This window comes from Bubalus kerabau, chromosome 19 (genome assembly GCF_029407905.1).
Source record: "Bubalus kerabau isolate K-KA32 ecotype Philippines breed swamp buffalo chromosome 19, PCC_UOA_SB_1v2, whole genome shotgun sequence".
NCBI classification, from domain to species: domain Eukaryota; kingdom Metazoa; phylum Chordata; class Mammalia; order Artiodactyla; family Bovidae; genus Bubalus; species Bubalus kerabau.
In genome coordinates this window covers 68,774,285-68,798,821 of record NC_073642.1, presented here as the reverse complement: position 1 = coordinate 68,798,821, position 24,537 = coordinate 68,774,285, and the positions used below count along the sequence as shown (strand labels likewise).

At 53.8% G+C, this 24,537-nt stretch overlaps 1 protein-coding gene across 18 annotated transcripts in view; it reads right to left on the bottom strand.

Moving 5' to 3' along the window:
• KLC1 (kinesin light chain 1) overlaps positions 1–24,537 on the bottom strand; it is a 111,786-nt gene that overhangs the window by 72,482 nt on the left and 14,767 nt on the right. For 17 of the 18 annotated variants that reach the window (XM_055556172.1, XM_055556151.1, XM_055556156.1 and 14 more), the window contains exons 3-4: positions 24,318–24,381; positions 17,685–17,775 (exon numbers count right to left, since the gene is read on the bottom strand). In XM_055556172.1, the coding sequence (XP_055412147.1) occupies positions 17,685–17,775; positions 24,318–24,381 (155 nt within the window). Of the gene's footprint in view, positions 1–14,801; positions 15,133–17,684; positions 17,776–24,317; positions 24,382–24,537 lie in introns of those variants that run through there. The other variant, XM_055556171.1, reaches the window with a different exon arrangement.

Here is a 24,537-nt window from a genome sequence, read left to right as displayed (position 1 = left end):
TGCAGGAACTGGAGGTGTGGTGTGGTGCAGAGTGAGGAGGGGCACAAGCCATCATCTCAGGGGAAAAGACGGGTGGCAGCTGGGTGGTCTTAGGACTGGCCCCGCTGTGGGCCCAGCTTACAGTTTCCAGAGATGGCAGCCTCAGTCTCTCCCCACCCCCACCCCACCGCCACTACCACCACATTCTTCTTACCGAGTGACTTTGACCTTCCTCCCAATGAAGACAGTGTCTCTGTCCCCTCCCTTTGAATCCTGGGTTACAGTGAAGATCTTGTTTTTTTTTGTACAGCTCTTCTGTGTATTCTTGCCACCTCTTCTTAATATCTTCTGCTTCTGTTAGGTCCCTACCATTTCTGTCCTTTATTGTGCCCATCTTTGCATGAAATGTTCCCTTGGTGTCTCTAATTTTCTTGAAGAGATCTCTAGTCTTCCCCATTCTATTGTTTTCCTCTATGTCTTTGCACTGATCACTGAGGAAGGCTTTATCTCTCCTTGCTATTCTTTGGAACTCTGCATTCAAATGGGTGTATCTGTCCTTTGCTGCTTTGCTTTTCGCTTCCTTTCTTTTCACAGCTATTTGTAAGGCCTCCTCAGACAGCCATTTTGCTTTTTTGCATTTCTTTTTCTTGGGGATGGCCTTGATTCCTATCTCCTGTACAATGTCATGAACCTCCATCCATAGTTCATCAGGCACTCTGTCTATCAGATCTAGTCCCTTAAATCTATTTCTCACGTCCACTGTATAATTATAAGGGATTTGATTTAGGTCATACCTGAATGGTCTAGTGGTTTTCTCCACTTTCTTCAATTTCAGTCTGAATTTGGCAATAAGCCTTTGACTGTGTGGATCACAATAAACTGGAAAATTCTGAAAGACATGTAAATACCAGACCACCTGACCTGCCTCTTGAGAAACCTGTATGCAGGTCAGGAAGCAACGGTTAGAACTGGACATGGAACAACAGACTGGTTCCAAATAGGAAAAAGAGTATGTTAAGGCTGTATATTGTCACCCTGCTTATTTAACTTATACGCAGAGTACATCACGAGAAACGCTGGGCTGGAGGAAGCACAAGCTGGAATAAGATTTCCGGGAGAAATGTCAATAACCTCAGATATGCAGAGGACACCACCCTTATGGCAGTAAGTGAAGAAGAACGAAAGAGCCTCTTGATGAAAGTGAATGAGGAGAGTGAAAAAGTTGGCCTAAAGCTCAACATTCAGAAAACGAAGATCATGGCATCTGGTCCCATCACTTCATGGCAAATAGATGGGGAAACAGTGGAAACAGTGGCTAACTTTATTATTCTGGGCTCCAAAATCACTGCAGATGGTGATTACAGCCATGAAATTAAAAGATACTTACTCCTTGGAAGGAAAGTTATGACCAACCTAGACAGCATATTACAAAGCAGAGACATTACTTTGCCAACAAAGGTCCATCTAGTCAAGGCTATGGTTTTTCCAGTGGTCATGTATGGATGTGAGAGTTGGACTGTGAAGAAAGCTGAGCACCAAAGAATTGATGCTTTTGAACTGTGGTGTTGGAGAAGACTTTTGAGAGTCCCTTGGACTGCAAGGAGATCCAACCAGTCCATTCTAAAGGAGATCAGCTCTGGGTATTCTTTGGAAGGAATGATGCTAAAGCTGAAACTCTAGTACTTTGGCCACCTGATACAAAGAGTTGACTCACAGGAAAAGACTCTGATGCTGGGAGGGATTGGGGGCAGGAGGAAAAGGGGACGACACAGGATGAGATGGTTGAATGGCATCACCAATTCAATGGATGTGGGTTTGGATGAACTCCAGGAGCTGGTGATGGACAGGGAGGCCTGGCGTGCTGCGGTTCATGGGGTCGCAAAGAGTCGGACACGACTGAGCGACTGAACTGAACTGCGCTACAGTGGAAGTAACACCGTGTGACTCTGAGAAGCCGGTTCTCACGGGCTGATCCTGCCTCCGCCTGGCTCTCTTGGGAAGCTCACTCTCAGCACCTGGCCGCCATGCAGCTGGGAGGCCTGAGCGCTCCCCAGGTGAGACCGCACAGAGCAGCCTGCATAGACGGTCAGCTGACAGCCAGCATCACCTTCAGACGTTTGAGTGCAAAGGCCTCCGGACGGTGCAGGCCCCCAGCCCTGGTGTGCCCCAGCCCCTGAGACGTTCAGGAGCATGGACAATCCACCCTAGGTGTGCATGCCCAGCCCAGACCCTTGACCAGGCTGGCTGTGAGCATAGAGCACTCTGTTGTGCCGCTGAGTTTGGGGGTGGCTCATTCCCCCAGATGGACCCCGTTCCTCCAGTGCTCACGGCCCTTTGGGAGCCCCTGCCACCCTGAGGGCCCTCAGCACTCCCTACGAGGCCCCTCCCTGTGCACAGCTGAGGTGAGGTCCTCCTGGTGGACACAGAGCCTTAACAGCGGAGGGCGGGAGGGAGAGAAAGAGGAGGCACCACGTGCAGTCCTGAGCTGCCCACCCGCCTCCGTGATCAGGAGATTCCTGCTGGAGTCCAGAGATCCGGGCCCAGCTGCGCCTGTGAAGTGGAGATAATCAGGCTGCCCACCTGCCCCTGCGAAACTCGGGAGGAGCCCATGGGTCGGAGAGGTCTCAAGAGTGCCAGTGCCGTGTTTCACCCTGATCCCCGGGCACCGCTGACTGTGGCAGCAAGAGAGCCCCTCACCGCTCATCCATCCGTAACACCTAGCCCAGGGCTCCAGCAGGATGCCACCTCCCAGGTCCCCAGCTCCCCAGTACCAACCTCTGGGAGAACACCTCGACTTGAAAGGGAAAGTGTCAGTCATGTCTGACTCTTTGCGACCCCATGGACTGTATCCCACCAGGTTCCTCTGTCCATGGGATTCTCCAGGCAAGAATACTGGAGTGGGCTGCCATGCCCTCCTGCAGGGGATCTTCCTGACCCAGAAATCGAACCCAGGTCTCCTGCATTGCAGGCAGAGTAAGACGATGGGAGCCTGCTGCCACTGGACGGGGGACAGAATGGAGGCTGGGGGCAGGTCCTCTGTGCAGGGGGCTCTCTGAGCTCATGCAGGCGTTTCCCTCTAGGGGTGGGGTGCGGTGGGGAACCGCCAAGCAGACCTCCAAGCAGACCTCTGCTCTGGCTCAGTCAGTCAGGTTTGTTGAACCCTCAGGCCCCGTGTCCCTGCCTCCAGACTGGCTTCCGTCCTTCCATCTGCAAACCCCCGGCTGCCAGACACGCCTGACTGTATGAAGTGTGACTGCGGGCACCACTGATGAAGGTTTTCTCTCTTTGTGGATTTCTTGGTTCTCACTTGACCGGGTGGATTCACTATCACCTTTGGGGGAAGAGGGCCCGTTATCCTGTCCCCCTCGAGTCACCTGCAGGTTGGCCCAGCTGGGACCAAGTGACCTGAGAAATGCCCAGGACGAAGGGCATGGGGCATGGGGGGCAGAGGCCAGTCAGAGTGGACCTAGAGGAGCGGTACCCCCACCCCTCCACAGGATGGCCACCATGCTGGCCCCGAGTGCAGAGGGGAAGGCCAGGCCAGCAGAAACCCTGGAGCCAGCAGACCCAGCCGCTACGCCCAGGGAGGACTGTCAGTCTTGGGATGGGCCTCTGTCTGTGCCGGCCGCACCCTCCCCAACACAGCTCTGCAGGACAGAGCGGGGGAGGGACAGGCGCTGAACAGGACGTGTGAAGGGACACGTCACAGCAAGGGCTGCAAAGAAACACACTGGCCTTCAGAAGAGCCGAGGTGAGCTCACCTGGGCTGGGCTGTGCCAGCCCCTCTAAGCCGCACCCAAGGCCTCTCGCTTCATCCAGCACTGTGACCTCATCTGCAGAGAAGCTCAGAAGCCACAGACCACCGCATCCCGTGTTCTGGCACACCCATTCCCCAAGAACCAGCCAGGGCCGGAAGCACGATCCCACTTCACAGATGGAGAAGCTGAGGCTCGAAAGCAGAAACTGGCTGTAAGGCCTCAGCTGAGGTCTAGTCACTGGACCCCAAGTCGAGTGCCCACATGGCTGCTGCAGCGAGAAAGACTGAAGCCTCTGCCCACGTTTTTGCCTCTGAAGATTAGATTCAGGAAGAGGCTTTTAGTAGGGCCTCTGGAAATTTTCATTTATTGATTCATTCTAGAAGCTGCTGATCCATCAGACATAAATCTCCCTGTCCTTTTTCAGGGTTGTAAATCGACCCAATCTCATCCAAAATGCAGTGCGCTCTCATGCTCGTCTCCTTACTCACCATAAGTCTGCCATAAGCCCATCAGAGTGTGTTTTCTGTGGTGGCCAGAACAAAAGGCCACAAACGGGGGGCCTTTAAACACAGAAATGTGCTCTCTGGAGGTCAGAGGTCGGGACTGAGGTGCGGGGCAGCTGCCTCCCTCGGCATTCTGTCACAGGCCTCTCCCCGGCTTCTGGCAGCTCCCGAGGCCCCTGCTTGAAGACGCTGCATCGCTGCAGCTTCTGAGCCTGTCTGTCTCTGCACAGCCTTCCCTGTGCGTCTCGGTTTCCTCTCCCTCCCCTTTCTAAGTTATGTTAAGTCACTCAGTCGTGTCCAACTCTTTGCGACCCCGTGGACTGCAGCCTACCAGGCTCCTCCGTCCATGGGATTTTCCAGGCAAGAATACTGGAGTGGGCTGCCATTTCCTTCTCCAGGGGATCTTCCTGATCCAGGGATCGAACCCAGGTCTCCCATGTTGCAGGCAGATGCTTTAACCTCTGAGCCACCAGGAAAGCTCTTCCCCTTTCTAAAGACACCCTTAAATCCGGAATGATCTCTTCCTGATATCCTTATCTTAATGACCTCTGCAAAGCCTCTGCTTCCAAATCAGGTCCATCCCAGGTAGGAAGGGTTGGGATGTGGATGCACCTTTTGGGGGCCACCGGGACAGCCAGGCTCTTCACAGGACCAGGAAACTCAAGTGAGCCACACTGTTTTTTAAAATTGTCTGGTAGCCACAGTAAAAAAAAAAAAAAAAGGTGAAAAGAAGCAGGGGAAACTAACCTTACTAAGATAGATATATTATTGTTCTTTCTTCAGCAAATTTTATCAGAAAAAAATTATTGTTTTTAATTGGGGCAAAACATGCTGTTGCTGTTTAGTGACTCGGCTGTGTCTGACTCTTCGACACTCCACGGGCTGCAGCACGCCAGGTGCCTCTGTCTTCTACTATCTCCGGAGTTTGCTCAAACTCATCTCCATTGAGTCAGTGATGCTATTTAACCATCTCATCCTTTGCCGCCCCCTTCTCCTTTTGCCTTCAATCCTTCCCAGCATCAGTGTCTGTTTCCAATGAGTTGGCTCTTCACATCAAGTGGCGAAAGCATTGGAGCTTCAGCTTCAGCATCAGTCGTTCTAATGAATATTCGGGGTTGATTTCCTTCAGGATTGACTGATTTGATCTCCTTGCAAAATAGACATACTAAAATATTTTCTGTTAGCTACCGTAGGTGTACAGTTCAGGAACATGAAGTACATTCACATTATTGTATGACCATTGCCATGGAACTTTTTCATCTTCCTGGGTTGAAATGCTATACCCACTGAACAATAACCTCGCCTCCTGCAGCCCCTGGAAGTCACTGCTCTACTTCCTGTCTCCGGGAGTTTGAAGACTGCATGTAACTCACGTAAGTGGAATCACACAGAACGTGTCCTTTTCTGTCTGGCGTATTTTAATTTATACACTGTCCTCAAGGTTTATCCGTGTTACAGCCTCTGTCAGAATTTCCTTGTTTTCTAAATTTTAATTAATTTATTTGGCTGCACACAGGACCTTCGACCTCCATTGCAGCATGTAGGATCTTAGTTTTCCGACCAGGGATCGAACCCAGGCCCCCTGCAGTGGAAGCACAGTCTTAGCCCCTGGAACTCCAGGGAAGTCCCAGAATTTCCTTTAAGGCTGTTTAATATAGCCCCTTGGATTGCAAGGAGATCAAACCAGTCAATCCTGAAGGAAATCAACCCTGAATACTAATTGGAAGGACTGATGCTGCAGCTGAAGCTCCAATACTTTGGCCACCTGATGCAAAGAGCCAGCTCATTGGAAAAGACCCTGATGCTGGGAAAGATTGAGGGCAGGAGAAGGGGACGACAGAGGATGAGATGGCTGGATGGCATTACCGAGTCAACAGACCTAAGTTCATAAGTCTGAGCAAACTCCGGGAGATAAAGAAGGACAGGGAAGCCTGGCGTGCTGCAGTCCACGGGGTCACAAAGAGTCAGACACGACTGAGTGACTGAACAACAACAAATATATCTTACTGAACCCGATATATCTAAGTACCATTTCAGCACGTAATCTATTGGACAGATAAAAAGCTATGAGATGGTTTGCGTTCCTTTTCTCACACTAAGTCTGGAGTCCGGGGTGCAGCGCAGGCTCAGAGCACAGCTCAGCTCAGCCCGGCCACATCTCCAATGCTCGTGGCCCTGTGGCCTCAGCTGCAGCACTTCTTGCCAGACAGACATCCTGGGAAAAGCTGAGTGGCTGTGGCTGGCTGCGGCTGGCTGGATGTGGAGCATCTCCTGGATCCCCGCCCCACTCGGCCAGGTACTGACTCCCCTGAGCAGCCCACCTGTCCTCCCAGGGACACAGCCTCCTGCATCCCCTCCTCAGTTCTCAGCGCTTCCTACCCCACGTGCTGCTGAGTGCACACTCACATATTCTGACCGCCAGCCCCCAGGACCAGAGAAGGAAGAACACTGCTCACCGCACCTCCTGGCCTGGCACTAAGGACTTCCTATGATGACAGAAATGTTCCAAATCTGTGATGCTCAACACAGTAGCCATGAACCACACGTGGCTGTTGGTCATCCGACAAGGGCTGGGCAACCGAGCACTACCTGAAGCTCCAGTATTTTGACCCCTGATGCGAAGAACTGACTCACCGGAAAAGACTGATGCTGGGAAAGATTGAAGGAAGGAGGGGAAGGGGGTGACAGAGAATGTGGTGGTTGGGTCGTGGTTGGATCACCGACTCAACAGACATGAGTTTGAGCAAGTTTTGGGAGGCAGTGAAGGAAAGGGAAGCCTGGCATGCTGCAGTCCAGGAGTTTGCAGTCAGACATGACTGAGTGACTGAACAAGGTCAACTGAGGGACTGAGTTTTAACTTCACTTTATATTTACTGAAATGTAAAGAGCCACACTTCTCACTTCTCCGCCTTTTGGCTAAGATCAAAGGCCTTCCCTGTGGCTCAAATGGCAAAGAATCTGCCTGCAATGCAGGAGACCCGGGTTCCCTCCCTGGGTCAGGGAGATCCCCTGGAGAAGGACATGGCAATCCACTCTAGTGTTCTGGCCTGGAGAATTCCATGGACAGAGGAGCCTGGTGGGCTACAGTCCACGGGGTCACAGAGTCGGACATGATTGAGCAACTAACACAAACACAAAAGGCCATGAAAGGCTAGTGGCTCCTGGACTGGACAGGCTACTTTGCGCCACCTTCCTTGCCATCCCGAGTCCTGGCAGGAGCTTAGCAGGGTCTCAGCCCTGGCCATCAGCAGAGTGATCAGGCCATGACCTCCCCTGCTCAGAGCCCTCTGTGGCTCCCCTCCACACTCAAGGGAAAAGCCAGGGTCAGTGTGGTGGCCTGCCAGGCCCTGGCCTACCTCCCCAAACCGTTGTCCCCCGTGGTTTCCGTTGCCCCACCACACTGGCCAACCTGCTGCTCTTGGCTCTGCCAGGCCCTGCAGACCCAGGACCTGTCACTTCTGCCCAGATCTGGGTCAGGCGTCTTTGCCATCCGCTCCCTCCCAAACCTGTACCTGCTTATTTTCCCAGCGCTGAGCATCTGTTGACCTTACTGCATATGTGTCTGCCCCTTGAGGGTTCCTGCCAGCTCTGTACATGGATGGCCCCCTCCCCGCAGCAGCCCTGTGCACCAGGCACTGAACAGGACACCTCCAACCTGGACTCTCAGTATCCATCCTCCCTGCTGGGGGCCAGGCCCGGGGCCAGGCCCAGGACCTGGCTGGCCAATCAGAACAGGTCTGATTCCAGAGCACCCTGGGTGCAGGGGCCTGCCTGGACCCTGTGCCCTGAGGGGCTGCTGAGGCCCTCCGAGGGCTGCTCCGAGGATGCCAGGCAGCCATCTGAATGAAGCTCCAAGAGCCGTGCCCGGCAGGAAGTAACACCGGCTCACTTCTATCATCACTCAGTCAAGGGGTCCAGGGCTACATTGCTCTCGTTAGCACATCTGTGTACCCGAGGTCGACCCTGCGCCAGGCAGCATGGGGAGTCAGGCAGGGGTTGGGCACGACGACAAGGAAGAAGGCCGCCTGCCCTGGACGGGGCAGTCACGTCCCCTGGTGGCCTCTGGGCCCATGTATCAGATTCTGGAGTTTGGGCCCAGATGCACCAGGGCTCTGGCTGACGGGAGCCCCCGCCAAGGTGGGGGAGCTGTGTCTGTGCAGGTGGTTCAGCAGGTGTCCTGTGAGGGGATGCCCCCAGCCAGGGGGCTGCACTTGGCACCTGACCACTATGGCTAGGCCTGGGGAGGCAGCACACACTGGGAGGCTCCTTTCTTTTTTGAAAAGTCGTTTGCCTTCTGCTTTTCCCAGAAGATGGGCCACACTGTCACAAGCCAGTGCCCGCAGCTGTGGCCGGAGCTCTGAGATGAGGCTCGTCCACTCCAGGGGAGGGGGGCGCTCTGCAGAGCGGTCAGGCTTCCAACGAGGGCGGTCACGGAGGTGGGTCTCCTTAGGGGAGGGATGGCAGGGATCAAAGCGCGGGCTCTTTCAAGGAGAGGCGGCCCTGGAAGACCCCCGTATGTGACAGCTACCTACGGGCACCTACCTCCTGCTGAAACTCCTGCTGGTGCTGGGGCTCAGCTTCCTGTCCCCCTCCCCCGTGGAGGCAGGAGGTGCTCAGGAACTGGGCCTTCAGACATTATTAGGCGCTAACTTCTGCATTTGTGAGCAGCCTGGTCAGTGCCAGGCACTGTCCCCCCAACACACTTGCAACATGCCCGGGGGCTCTGCCAGGTAAGCCACTGCAGCCAAGGAGGCTGAGGCTGGGCCAGTCTCCCCGGAAGGCTCCTCAGTGCAGGCCGGCACACAGCCGCTCCTCAGGCCCTCCGGAAGCAGCCGGTCCAGTACGCGGGGAGGGTTATCAGGGAAATACGATTCACTCAGGTGCACTGTCAGCGACCCTCGCCAGATGGGTCAAGTACCCTGCACTTCCGACGATCATCCTGGTTCCTTTGTGGGGTTCAGTTCAGTTCAGTCGCTCAGTCGTGTCTGACTCTGCGACCCCATGAATCTCAGCACGCCAGGCCTCCCTGTCCATCACCAACTCCTGGAGTTCACTCAAACTCATGTCCGTCGAGTTGGTGATGCCATCCAGCCATCTCATCCTCTGTCGTCCCCTTTTCCTCCTGCCCCCAATCCCTCCCAGCATCAGGGTCTTTTCCAATGAGTCAACTTTTCACATGAGGTGGCCAAACTATTGGAGTTTCAGCTTTAGCATCAGTCCTTCCAATGAACACTCAGAACTGATCTCCTTTAGAATGGACTGGCTGGATCTCCTTGCAGTCCAAGGGACTCTCAAGAGTCCTCTCCAACACCACAGTTCAAAAGCATCAATTCTTTGGTGCTCAGGTTTCTTCACAGTCCAACTCTCACATCCATACATGACCACTGAAAAAACCATAGCCTTGACTAGACGGACCTTTGGTTGGCAAAGTAATGTCTCTGCTTTTGAATATGCTGTCTAGGTTGGTCATAACTTTCCTTCCAAGGATAAGTTTCTTTTAATTTCATGGCTGCAATCACCATCTGCAGTGATTTTGGAGCCCCCAAAAAACAAAGTCTGATACTGTTTCCACTGTTTCCCCATCTATTTGCCATGAAGTGATGGGACCAGATGCCATGATCTTAGTTTTCTGAATGTTGAGCTTTAAGCCAACTTTTTCACTCTCCTCTTTCACTTTCATCAAGAGGCTTTTTAATTCCTCTTCACTTTCTGCCATAAGGGTGGTGTCATCTGCATATCTGAGGTTATTGATATTTCTCCCGGCAATCTTGATTCCAGCTTGTGCTTCTTCCAGCCCAGGGTTGGCGGGCAGCAAATATGAGCAATTAAAAAACCAATGTCTACAAACAGCATCTGATGACCAACCTAGATAGCATATTAAAAGGCAGAGACATTACTTTACCAACAAAAGTCTGTCTAGTCAAAGCTATGGTTTATCCAGTGGTTATGTACAGATGAGCTGGACCATAAAGAAGGCTGAGCGCTGAAGAATTGATGCTTTTGAACTGTGGTGTTGGAGAAGACTCTTTAGAGTCCCTTGGACTGCAAGGAGATCAAACCAGTCCATCCTAAAGGAAATCAGTCCTCAATATTTATTGGAAGAACTGATGCTGAAGCTGAAACTCCAATACTTTCGCCATCGGATGCGAAGAACTGACTCACTGGAAAAGACCCTGATGCTGGGAAAGACTGAAGGCAGGAGGAGAAAGGGAAGACAGAGGTTGAGATGGTTGGATGGCATCACCGACTTGATGAACGTGAGTTTGAGCAAGCTCCGGGAGTAGCTGGTGATGGACAGGGAGGCCTGGTGTGCTGCCGTCCATGGGGTCGCAAAGAGTTGGACACGACTAAGCAACTAAACTGAACTGAACAAACAGCGCCCACACACAGAGGGGGGAGACAATTTTATTTTACTTTTTAATTCAGAACAGAAGCATTCAATCTTATCAGAGATGTTTTCTGGGAAAAGCAGAATAAGATACATCACTGAGATAACTTTTATTCTGTAATTATTTAAAAGTCTATCAAAATATTTAAATATGGCTGACAGCATCATCTTAAAACAACCTAATTTTTTTAAACTGAGCATACAAATTTAGAGCCAAATTTGTGTGTGTGCTCAGTCATGTCTGACTCTTTGTGACCCCCTGGACTGTAGCCCTTAGGCTCCTCTGTCCATGGGATTCTCCAGGCAAGAATACTGGAGTGGGTGCCCTTTCCTCCTCCAGGGGACCTTCCCACCAGGGACGGAGCCTGGGCCTCCTGCACTGAGCCCGGGCCTCCTGCACTGAGCCCGGGCCTCCTGCACTGCGGGCAGATTCTTTACCACTAGTGCCACATGTAAATAAACGTAACTAAAAGTTACTTGATAAACAAGGATTAAGACGCTTACTCCTTGGAAGGAAAGTTATGACCAACCTAGATAGCGTATTCAAAAGCAGAGACATTACTTTGCCAACAAAGGTCCATCTAGTCAAGGCTATGGTTTTTCCTGTGGTCATGTATGGATGTGAGAGTTGGACCTTGAAGAAGGCTGAGCGCCGAAGAATCGATGCTTTTGAACTGTGGTGTTGGAGAAGACTCTTGAGAGTCCCTTGGACTGCAAGGAGATCCAACCAGTCCATTCTAAAGGAGATCAGCCCTGGGATTTCTTTGGAAGGACTGATGCTAAAGCTGAAACTCCAGTACTTTGGCCACCTCATGCGAAGAGTTGACTCATTGGAAAAGACTCTGATGCTGGGAGGGATTGGGGGCAGGAGGAGAAGGGGACGACAGAGGATGAGATGGCTGGATGGCATCACTGACTCGATGGACGTGAGTCTGAGTGAACTCCGGGAGTTGGTGATGGACCGGGAGGCCTGGCGTGCTGCGATTCATGGGGTCACAAAGAGTCGGACACGACTGAGCGACTGATCTGATGTGATCTGACTATATTGGAAAATAATAAAAGAATACAGGTATACATATATATATATGTACAATCGAATCACTTTGCTGTATACCTGAAACTAACACAGCGTTAGAAATCAACTGGACTTCAATAAAAATTTTATTTGCATTTATTTGTGACCTAAAGTAACATTTAACACAGTCATTTAATTTTAAATGTTTAAGAACTGAAGAAAGAGGAAAACAGCACTGACATTTCTTGTTAATTCACTCAACATTTAAGAACCTAGCAATACAGTTTACACCATTAGTCAAGTAGCCACTTGGCATTAAATTATTACAAAAAGACAACATGCAGTTACTGCATTTCAACCACGCTTAAGACCCATGTTGCTAAGACGCTTCTCGAGGCCCTACCGTCCAACTGCCATGTAATTTATGTCAAGTGCAAACGCCTGGAGACCCACTCGGGACTCTGGGCTCCAGGACTGGGGGTGCTCGGCACCGCGCCCCCTGCTGGCCTCCTGTCACGGAGGTGTCGAGACACCCGTCATCCCCTCCCCACCCCCCAGCCCAGGGCACGGCCACTGTGGGCGCTGCTGCTTCAGATGGTTCTCAAAGCAAACTTGCCTTTCACAGTTTTTAATTACAAAGTCTAAGAAGCATGCACGCTTTTTGTCTCAATACAGAACATGCTTTTGGCTCATCCTGAAGCCACTCTTTATTTGGCGACAGTGGGTCTCAGCTTCGGTGTGTGGGCTCTCTGCTGGGGATGCAGGCTTCTCTGGTGAAGTGCATGCACTTTTCTCTCATTGTGACAAAGTCACTCTTGAAGCATCCTGGGAACCGTGGGGGCAGCAGCATCTCCTGGCTCCAGCCCCCAGGGGCTCAGGCGGGACCAGAGCCTCAGTCTCTGCCCGGCCCTGCATCGCCCCGTCACCCCGAGGCCCCAGCCTGGGGATACAGCGGCCCTGGCAGTCGGGCTTTCTCCAGTGTGGAGGCCCAAGGGGCCCGTTCCTGAAGACCTCTGGCTCCTACCTGTTACTTGCCCCTGACCCTTGCCCAGAGCTTACCTAAGGTTCTGACCCTTGGAACCTCAGGAGGCCTGCCCCGAGGAGGCAGATTATGACCCGTGCAGGAAGAACTGCGGAGGGAAGACGTTCTTGGACAAGACAAGCACAGGGAGTGTGTCACCAGGCCTCCAGCTGAAGCCAAGAGTGCATTTGCTCAGTGAGCCCATAAATCAGCTGTCGGGAGGTCCAGGCTAACTGCCAGGACCTCAGCATCTCAGGGTGTCTCAGGACACACCTGCGTCTGCATGGCCAGTCACCAGCCCACAGGTGACCGTTTTCAAGCTCTCCCTCGGTCTTCACAGAGATGGTAACTCATAACAAGAGGGATCTTTTAACTGTTTGCAACTGGTTACTCGGAGAAGGCAATGGCACCCCACTCCAGTACTCTTGCCTGGAAAATCCCATGGATGGAGGAGCCTGGTAGGCTGCAGTCCACAGGGTCGCTAAGAGTCGGACACGACTGAGCGGCTCCACTTTCACTTTTCCCTTTCATGCATTGGAGAAGGAAACGGCAACCCACTCCAGTGTTCTTGCCTGGAGAATCCCAGGGACGGGGGAGCCTGGTGGGCTGCCGTCTCTGGGGTCACACAGAGTTGGACACGACTGAAGCGACTTAGCAGCAGCAGCAGCAACTGGTTACTGTGAAAAGACACCCTCAAAAATCTCTAAAAATTGTCAAGCAAAAGGAATTAGAAACCATACCAATGGAAGTTGCTGGGAGATGATGCTCAGTTGGCAAGTCGTGTCTGACTCTTTCAACCCCATGGAGTGCAGCACGCCAGGCTTCCTGTCCCTCACCATCCCCTAGAGTTTGCCCAAGTTCCTGTCCATTGAATCGGTAATGCCATCCAACCATCTCATCCTCTGTTGCCCTCTTCTCCTTCTGTCTTCAATCTTTCCAATTTAAGACTTAAATAACCTGAAAGCCAGTCAGTGAGTCTGACTGGACGGGAGCAAGAATTAAAAGCCAGAGAATGAAAAAAAAAAAAAGCCGAAGAACAGTTCAGGCCACCAGGCTCGCTCATGTGGAACCAGGGCCCTGCCTGGCCCCCAACCCTGCTGCTGTCTCTCTGCAGACCGGCGGTGTCACCGGGCTGGCGACGGGCTGTGCTGCGCGGTTACTCCTGGGAGGCCTGGTGTTTCAGGCCGCTTGGTGCACGCGCTCCACTCCGCGGGGGCCTCTGTGGACACTGGGTTAACAGCCCACGGAGCTGACGGACTGCGCAGCCTTGCCCGGCACCTCGGCATTCCCACGTCCACCTGCGGGGCCCTTAGCAGCCTGGGGTGGGGGTGGGGGTGCTTCTCCTGGTCTCCGGAATTTCTCCTCGGAGATCATCTTCGGTGGCAGTTAGTAAGCTACGGAAGAAACCTAGCCTGTCAACCGCTGTCACACCTCATTTTGGAATAAAAACCTCTGCCTTTTGGTAAAATCCAGATGTCTTGTCTGTCCATGAGTACAGCCTGCCCGCCCACCACCACGGCTAAAGGACTCAGCACAGAGGGAGCCTCATCATTTTATAACCACATAACCCTACTTCAAACAATATTGCTTTCACAAGGATTGAAAGAGAGGGACATGACCCATAGCAATCTGCTCTGGAAAACTTGGGGAACAGGCTCTGCCTCACCGGGGTAAACGGAGAAAACTCCGAGGCACCCCTTTGGGCCCCCGAGGTCTGTGCAACTCCCCGGACAGCTGCCTGTCTTCAGGGCTTGGACCCGGGATGGCCAATCTCCAGGGCCCACTGGTAGGGGGAGGCCATGGAGACACCGCAGCCAGCGTCCAGATCATTCCCGTCAGTAGAGTCGAACGTTTCAGTGAAAGTTTATAATATTTTTATATCGCTGTCTTCCAAATTGTGCGTGTGCACTCAGTCGTGTCTGACTCTTTGCGACCCCATGGACTATAGCCCGGGGGCTCTTCTGTCCATGGGATTCTCCAGGCAAAAATACTAGAACAGGTTGCCATTTCCTTCACCAGGAAAGCCTCCCAACCCAGGGATCAAACGTGCGCCTCCTGCATCAGAGGTGGATTCCTTTACTACTGAGCCACCTGGGAAGCCCTCTCTTTCAAACTGGTGTAATTCAAAAACTCAGAAGACAGCGCTTGCGTTTTATTTGCTATCGCATCAATGGCCAAGAGCCAGTGTGGAATTCGCAGTCAGGACAGAGCCACGGGGGCCTCGGCGTCTGTGCCAGAGCCCGCGCTCTCCAGCCTGCCTTGCACTCACAGGCTTCAGCACCCTTGTGAAATGAGCCCCAGAGGCAGCTGCTTCTCGAGGAACCTCAGACGAGGAACTGGCTGGATGGGTGAGGGTGGGCTCCTAAGTGCTGGTCTTCTTTTGTTTCGGTCTAAGCTTGTTCCAAATCCTCTCCAGGGCCACTTTTCCCATGAAGAAGGTGATGGCAAAATTACGCTTGTACCAGTCCCTACGGGGGAACAAGATGAGTGCAGGTGACTCGTGCCAGGACCCGAGGCCAGCAGCCAGGCAACCGAACTGCCTCCACCTCTGCCCTGCCACACCAGCTCTGCCTTCTCCCGTCCTCACTAAAGCTCAACTGTCCACAAGAGCCTGCTCTCCTTGCACCTGGGCTTTCATCAGGCTGATGTGCCCAGTGGCCCCCTTTCCCACTCCTGGAAGCCGCTGCAACCCTCCTCTGTTTTTGCTAGAAGCTCCAAAAGAGCTTTCAGAAGCCTTGAAGCCCCCAGAGCCCCGTGGCATTCTCCAGGAAACACAAGCACAGAGTGATGGGGGCGTGAGCGCTTAGCAACAGGACTGGAGGCTCCGTCGGAGCGGCGGGGACCCTCCTGGCTCTGGCCCCTTATTTGCATAAGACGCACATGCCACAAGCACTCCATCCTGAGACACTAGCTTGTCGCAAATGCCAACATCATCAAGTTCCATATCTTCTTTTTCTAGGTGATCTGGACTTTTGGGTAACTTGGGTCTCTAAAGCTTCTAATTGAAATAAAATACTAGGATGGAGTCACAGGCAGTCACAGGCACGCTGGCCTGTGAGTTACTCTACAGAACATGTCGGAACTTGCAAATTCACCACGTTGTCAGCAGCTGAATGGGCAGCACTTGGCAGGTTTCCACAATGGAACACGCACAGTCCAGACTCCCAGTGCTGAGCCTTTGGAAGCAGAATGCAACAAGTGCCAATGCTTTTCATCCAGATGAGCCAATGAGGGAACATGGAACTGCCAGCCCACATGGGACTCAGAGGACTGGGTCTCAGCATGGAAGACACAGAGACCCAAGGGCTTAAAGGCAAGAGGCGAAAATGCTAGCTTCCTGGAGCCTTCACAGGACCAGACAGTAATCCCTCTCCACAAGTGACGTGACAAATGGGAAGCAACGCCTGGAATAAATAACAAAGGCTTCTAGGAAAAAGGAAACTGGTATCCCATGGAGACGCAAGTTCCTATGTTGTTAAGGGAAAGCCAGATTCCACTGCAGCATACAGACAGCCCGACTGATAAAGAGCAGTGGAGAAGACAGACTAAGCTCTTCCTGTTTCCTTAAAGAAAGCAGGGAAGGAGGTGAGTCCATGGGGAGGGGGCGCTCAGGCTCCAATGCTGCCCGACCCGCTCTCTACTCCTCTCTCTATTTGGAGGGCCGCAGGCAACACATCGAGCTGGCCCGAGAGGAAGCAAGACGCCAGCCTGCTATGTTCACGCCAGAAATCAAAGGTCCGGGGAAACCTGACTTGACTGAATAATTCATCTAGTTCAGGGTGACACACGACAGCGTCCGCAACAGCCTCTGGACGCTGCGGGACTGGGCTTTCCGTTCAAGCGTCACTCAAGAGCTCCTCCAGCCTCGACCACCAGCCCACTCTCCAGGCCCTGCCCCGCCTGCCCATTTGGCATGGTCACTGCTCCAGGAACGCCAGAGCAAATCTCAGACCGCATCCTGTCACCCTACCTGGGAACGTGTGTTACTGTGCATCATCAAACGCTTCTTAAACACACAGGGCCGCACTACCATCGCTCCGTCTGATACAGTGAATGACACCTTAGCATCACAGTCACTGGGCATTAACACCGCCTCGTGCACAGCCACGGCTGGGTTTCCTCTGTCAGAAAGGAGTATGTCCGTATAGGCGGTTTGCCTGAATGAAGGCTCTCTTACTCTGTAACAGTCCCCCGCTCCTCGTTCACTTTTCTCAGTCCTAGTTACTTGCTGAAACCGCAACAGCTGTCTCGTAGCACCTCCAGATTTGGGAGCTGTGTCCTCAACCCTCACTGAGGCACGGCCTGTGAACCACCCTCTCCGCACACGCCCTCTCCTCTCCTTCCCGTAAGCTGGCGTCAGACCCGGGGGCCGGGCCGACGGCAGCCCCCACGCGGGTGAGGACCTCACAGGCGCTGCTGGGGGCCTCCCCACGTCTCACAGCCTCGCCCCGAACGGCATGAAAAGGCCCCGGGAGACCGGGCGCCGCCAGCGAGGCCCAGCCATGGCGGGGTCCCCGTCAGCCTTGCTGCCCAGTGCCTTCAGCAGTCGCGGGCGATTGTGCCCAGATCTATTATTGCGTCAGGAAAATGGTCCCTTTCTGACTCCACTGCTCCTTCTCTGTCAACAGCCGTCATCCTCGCACGGCTGAAACGGCTTCGTCTCTGGCCTGCGGGAGCCCCTGGTGCTGCCTGCTGGGCTGCTCTCCCTGCCCCGCTGGGCTCCGAGCCCCCCACTTTCAAACACGAGATGCCGTGACCCCTCCGGCTGCCCCGCCCCGGGCTGTGCTCCGCTCTCGGCAGTGAGAGCGGGGCAGAACGCACGGTGTGCGCGCGTGGTGCACGCCGCGAGGGGCGGCCACGCAGTGACTGTGAGCCGGCCACTTTATTTAAAAGAACAAAAACCAAGCTGATAGCAACGTCTACTTTTAACACAGACAAGAATGTTAAATTCAGGTAGCAAAACAATCCTTGCCAACATGGATGTGATTTTCAGATTTTCAGGAAAAAAGTAGACACCCACCTGTTATAATACATGTGCTTCTGGAAATTTTTACTTAAAAATTCCTTGTAAAAGTCAGCCATTTCTTCTGCATTCAATGTTGCTTTCTGACCTGAAAATTAAATACAACCGAAACGTTTAGACCCAAGGGGAAGGTTCTACAAACAACTATTAGAGATAATGGATGAGTTCAGCAGGTCTGCCGGATACACCATCAATATACAGACATCAACTGTATTTTGATACACGTGGGATAAACAATTTGAAAATAAAATTAAAACAATTCTAGGGACTTCCCGGTGGTCCAGGGGTTAAGAATTGGCCTTGCAATGCTGGGGATGAGGGTTTGGTCCCTGGTCGGGGAACTAAGATTCCACATGCCGAGGAACAGCTAAGCTCCTGAGCCACAACCAGGTCTGTCTGCCGCAACGAGGCCCCTGGGCGCTGCGACTGAGACACACGCAGCCAAACGAACGTTCTGTTAGAGGCGTGTTCACACCACGCTGGGGTCCACTGTGTGTACAGCAGCATTCTCTCTCAACACAAAACTTAATCACAAAATAATGCTGTTGGAAAAGTTATGCCAATAGACTTGCTCTATAAAACATCTACTTTGTAAAAAAAAAAAAAAAACAGCACAGCATATTCAAAGTACAAATAAGGGATGCCTGTATAGGATGCCATTTATCTGGAAATGTCTAGAAAAGATAAATCCATGGAGACAGAAGTCGAGTGGTGGCTGCTGGGGGTTAGTGGGAGGAGGCAGCTGGGAACGACGGCCAATGGGCACAGACTTTCTTCTCGGAGATCAGATGGTGGTGATGGGTGTACAGTCTTGTCAGTATTAACACTACTGAGCTGTACACTTCAGAGTGTGCGTTCTGTGGTGTGTGGATTATATCTCAGTGATTAAAAAAAGACTTAGGGAGGAAAACTATCTTCCTCTATCATTAGACCCTGGTCACCTCATGGGAGGAGATGCCCAGCGTGGCGCCTACTCTCAGGAATCCCCCTGCCCTCCCACACGCTCACCAGACGTGCCAGGCTACGCAGCACAGGGGCCACAGCCTGCCGGGGCGCGCGGTAGTGCTCCTGTGACATGGGGCGGCCCAGCAGACAGGGGCTCGGGGCGCAGGAAGGAGACCGTGCGGGAGGGGCACTCCGGCTTAGGAGGCCCATGCTCCTGCCGTGCAGCGCGCACCCACACGGAGGGTGAGTCCACCCGCCCCTGATGGACGCCGTCTCCAGAGCGACGCTGACGCTTCCAGCCCACCAGGACTTGGGGGAGACAGAGACAGAACCGGGAAGGCAACCCCCAGGCACAGCTTTACAGAAACAGGAGGGACGTGGCCAACGCTGTGCTCACACAGCACACAGGCAAACACAGAGCACACAGCACGATCGTGGCCGTCCTCAGACAGGAGACAGGGGCCACGTCCCCGCCAGCCTGACGAGCGGCCTGCGTGCCACCTGGACACCCCCTGCCTGTGTGAAGTCTTTGCTCCTCTGACCCAGGCCCCTGCTGCTCCTCAAAACCTCCATCTAGAAGCTCCTCCTCCAACCTCCCCCACGAGAGGCTTCCCCCAGGCCCCTGTGGAAACGCCCACTCCGTCTACCCACCCGGCTTCCCTCTCCTCCAGGGGTCAACGACCCGGGAGTGCAGAGCGCATTCACTGCACAGGGCACTCCCCCCACAAGGAAACCAGCCCCACAAAGGCGGGGCCACGGCTCTCTCGTCCCCACCAGTCCCCAGACTAGCCTGGATGTGGCAGGTGTTGGACAAATACTGGAAGTCAACCAATGGATGGATGCTAACCAGGGAAAGAGGGGGAACAGCCGCCCAAGGAGGAGAGGGAAGCTGAAGGCTCCAGGGAAGGTGACCATCAAGCTGGGTCTTGAAGGATGAAGAGGATCCCACAGGGCAGAGAAAGGGGAGAGGCCCAGGCAGAGCAAATGAGGGTCTGCAGACAGCGAGTGGGGAGCCCGGAGGGAGGGGCAGGCAAGGCAGGAGCACAGGGCTGGCAGCTTCAGGAGGTGGGGCCCTGGCGGTCCTCCAGGGAGAGGCAAGTGGGCACCCTCCTCCAGCGTCCCCAGCCACTCCCAGGACGGGAGGAGTGGAGAGGAGGGCAACGCCGTTCGGGCAGAGCAGGTGGCAGCTCCCTGGAACGCGGTTCTGACCCTCACTGGCCCATGGCCGGCCTGTGGCGTCTCCCGTCTCCAGGACCCGGATCACCAGAGCACACCTCATAAGGCTGCTTTGAGACAAACTGAGTCGTAGCCGCGAGGCAGGCAGGGCCGGAAACAGGGGCGCACCCATTGCCGCTGCTGGCAGAGTAGCAGGAGCCCCAGGGTGCTAAGGACAGGCAGGGTGCCACCTTCAGCTACTGGTCGAGTTTGGGGTCCTGCCCAAAGGTTCCCGGGTGACGCTCAGCATAAAGCAGATGCGCCGTAACTGCTGAGTGTTTCAGATTCCACGCCTGTCAACGCTGCAACGTGACACTGAACTGGTAAAACGAAGAACGAGGTGGGACGATCTACTTCATTACACATCCCCCCAGAGCTGAGCGGGCGCTTCATAGACACCAGCTGACGGGTGACTCCATTCTGGTGGCGCCCCCACACCTGCACAAACACGCCAGCAGTGAAAGGAGCTGGGCGAGAGTCCTCCCACATCTGCCCGACAGACGGGGGTCAATCTGGGCACAGGCAGAGATGAAGTCATGGTATTCTGCTTTTTGCACTTGAAATTAAGTCAACAGTCTTTCTCTACTGCTGCGGAACATTCCAGCGAACGTCTAGAGCCAGTGGGCCCCCACGGCCTTATCCGATCTAGAATTATCAGACGCTTCCCTGCTGGCTCAGGTGGTGAAGAATCCACCTACAATGTGGGAGCCGCAGGAGACGTGGGTTCAATCCCTGGGTCAGGAAGATCCCTTGGAGGAGGGCACAGCAACCCACTCTCGTGGATTCTTGCCTGCACAATCCCATGGACAGAGGAGCCTGGTGGGCTGCAGTCGCAAGACTTGGACATGACCAAAGCGACTTAGCATGGAGCGACTTAGCATGGCACGGCGCAGACGCTCCCCACTGTTGGCTCTGAGAGATAATGCTGTGTGGCACACGGAGAACCCTTTCTCCAGGGTAAACTCTTAGATATTCTGTGGCCATAATTTCCCTGCCTCCTGGCATAGGAGTACTTCAAGCAGCTGAATCCTTCTGGAAGGGAGCTGGGAAAACATCTTCACCTTGGGTTCAGTTAAGTGTCAAATGAGGCCTGGCTGCTGGTTTAACACATTGCAAAATATGGAATTTGAGCAAATTTTTTCTTGGAGTTACATTCTTCATCCGTAGGTGCCCGTTACTCCTATGAATTTGTTACAGCTTCATTTCATAGAGTCCAGACTGCCTCCCCATCTCTGCTACAAACGCCCCAGCCTGCTGTCCACTGCTAACATGTCTCTGGGACGCGGGACCCTCTGCCTGCCTGGCCCTCGGGCCTGCTGGGCACAGTGTGAGGGGCTGCCGCGCTCACTGGACAGAACGCGGCCTGGGAGGAGCCTCGAGCTGGCGACTTCCTCGGACTTGGGAGGGAAAGCCCGTTCACAGCAAGAGAAGGCCAAAGCAGGGGGCAGAGCAGAATGCCACGAGAAATGGGGGACCTGGGCCAGTGCGGCCCACACCCGGGTCTGAGCACTTCCCTGTCTCCTCAGCAAACTCTCCTTTCCAGAAGGAGAGACCACGGTGAACGCTACCCAAGCAAGACAGTGTTGGTTCTGACCTTCTAGAATCCTCTGCCTTTACTGGAGAGCGCAGGGACTCGCCACCACTCCAATGATGGAGGCTCACTTTTATTCTGTAAGACTTTCTACAGTTGGGAGTGACGTACTTAACTTTTTACTCCAGGAACAACTGATTCTTAATAATTAACCTGATACATTTGGAATATATTCAAATTATAGGGAGCATGAATCTAAACTGATCCTTTTGGGCTAAAAGCACTTCCTTCCTCCAACATCATTTATTACACAAACCGCCTCTTCCCTGGGTTCTGTGGGACCCCTACACTCAGGCATCGCACACGCGGGTTCTGGCCCAAGGGAGCGACACAGCTGTTACCCCCCCACACACACCGCGCTTCCCCCACTGCAAGCTGGCAGCTGTCTAAACAGCTGACACAGCAGGCAGCTCCCCTCCTGAACCCCTGCTTCAGTACATTCCTTCCTGTTTTCTTACAAACTAGTCTGAAATCTAATTAAGGCCCATCTTTCAATACTCAGTCACGCCATCAGTAGGAATGCACGATAGTAACAATGGCCCCACAACAACTTCCCCGTCTGCAGGAGAGGGCTCGTGGCCCTGGCCTGGGACCCCTTCTCCAGGACAGCACCTGGGCCCCTCCACTTGCTCACCGTGTGACTGTGGTCAAACAGCTTGCCCCCAGGCACCGCCTCCACAAAATGGTACAAGTAACAGTTGTTGCTGTTCCGTCGTCAGTCATGTCCGACTCTGTGCGACCCCCTGGACTACAGCACACCAGGCTCCCCTGCCCTTCACCATCTCCCAGTTTGCTCAAACCCATGTCCATTGAGTCAGTGATGCCATCCAACCATCTCATCCTCTGTCGTCCCCTTCTCCTCCTGCCCTCAATCTTTCCCAGCATCGGGGTCTTTCCCAATGAGTTGGCTCTTTGCATCTGGTGGCCAAAGCACTGGAGCTCCAGCTTCAGCACCAGTCCTTCCGGAGAATACCAGTAACTAACAGTACCCACTCACGGAGCCACTGCGGGAAACAGCAGAAAACACGTGCAGATGGCAGGGCAGTTCTGGAATCGGGGCTGTCGTTCCAGGCTTTGGGAAGAGAGCCCGTCCTCACCTCGATGCCCCCGCCCTGGCCTCACACTTGGAGGAGGAGTCAATGGGAGTGTGCAATGTGAGATAAAAAAAAAACTTGAAGATTGTCATCATAAAAAATAAAAAAAGATTAAAATATTTATTGCTGGGGACTTCCCTGGTCGTCCAGTGGTTAAAAATCTGCTTGCCAATGCAGTGGATGCAGGTTTGATCCCTGGTCTGGGAACTAAGACCCCACATGCCAAGGAGCAACTAAGCTCACACACCGCAGCTAAAGAGAAGCCTGTGCACAGGGTCAAAAGCCCTCCTGCCACAGTGACGGTCCTGGGGCACCAATGGATTAATCAAAACATATATTCATTGCCCAGCAAATAAACAGAACCCTCCGGGACACCGCACTCTGGCTGGCTCCTGCCCTCCCAGACCCCGATGGGCCCGCGCAGCAGGCGGCACGCAGCCCAGCCCGGCACGGGGGCTGCTCCAGCCTCCCCAGCCCGGATCCTAACGCACGCAGCAAGGGGGCGGTGCGCAGGCAGTGGCGGTGCTCCAGCCCAACACAGACCTGGCTCTAGGGCCAGTGGCTTCAGGTTTCCCGTCAGAATGTCGAGCAGGAGACGTCTGCTTAAGCACCAGTATAAAACGTCACTCAGGTCTAACATCAACAGCTGGAGAAAACGACGAAAGGTTATTTTGAGCACTAGACTCTCCATCCACAAAGAAAGGCCAGCACGGCAGGCAGGGGGAGCCGAGTGCAGCCTGCACCCAGCACATCAGGCGCAGCCTGGGGAGGGGCGAGACAGGCAGGGGCCGGGCGGCTCCAATCCACACGGAGGGGCACGGCTGTCCTGCCGCCACAGGAAATCTAAATGCCTAAACAAGCTGAGGGGCAGCTGTCAAAGCTGCTTTTTGTAGAAGAGTCTGGCTACTGCAAAGAATGGACTTCAGGCACGAGGGGCTACACTACAGCCGGTAGGCCAAGCCTGGCCTACACCTGGTTTTGTAAACAAAGTTTTATTGGGGCGAGTTCACGCCCATTAATTTATGTATTTTCCACAGCTGCTTTCACAGACCAACAGCAGAGCTGAGTGGTTGAGGGAGAGAGCCTCATGGCCAGGAAAGACTCAACCATTTACTATCCAGCTCTTTACAGAAAGCTTGAAGACCCCTGATTCCAAGACGGGGGGCCAGGTTGCCAATCAGGAAGGTCCTGCACTGAGCAGAGTTACCGAGGGCCTGAACTACAGCTGGGTTTCCCGGACGGGAGCAGCAACGGTGCTGAGCAACAGCCAGAGGCAAACTGGGGGACAGACCACAGGGTGGGCAGAGGCTTCCAGGGTGACCCCGCGGTCTCGAGCTCGCGGCCGGTGGGACCAGGAACTGCCGTCAAGGATCCAGGGGGAGAGGCCAGGGCAGGAGAGAGAGGCTGCTGAAGCCACGGGACCTCGGGATGGAAGTCCAAAGGTCAGCAAGAGGTCATCGACTGGAAGGACCCAGAATGATGAGAAGGCTGACCTCGCCCAGAGGGAAAAGAGGGAATGTGGGGAGGATGGACACACGTCCCACCGAGAACTTGCCTGCCCCACGGAGCCAGGCCCGTCCCCTGAGCTTTCGCTGCTTCATTCAACACCCCCCAGGCCCCTGCTTCCTTTCTTGGCTGTGCAGAGACAAGCGGGATCTTGGTTCCTCGGCCAGCGGTCCGACCGGCGCCCCTTGCAGTCTGCCATGGAAGCCTGCAGCAGCCTTTCTTCTTCACCTTCCCGCACAGCTGCTCCAGCAGAGGAGAGCAGAAAAAGAACAGACTAACCTGATGCAGTTCTCAGATCCAGGCCTTTGGCTTTGAGTCTTGAGCGAACAAATTCTTCTTTTTCCTAAAAGAAGACAGCTATCAGAACTCCCTTTCTTCGTCTGTTTTCCTTGGCTAGGACAAGCTCTCAGCACTCTGGAGAAGTCTGGATGTGGGTTTCCTGAGAAGCGGTCCATCTCAAAGCCCGTTTTAAACCATCTCAACTTAGTTAAAAGTTCCG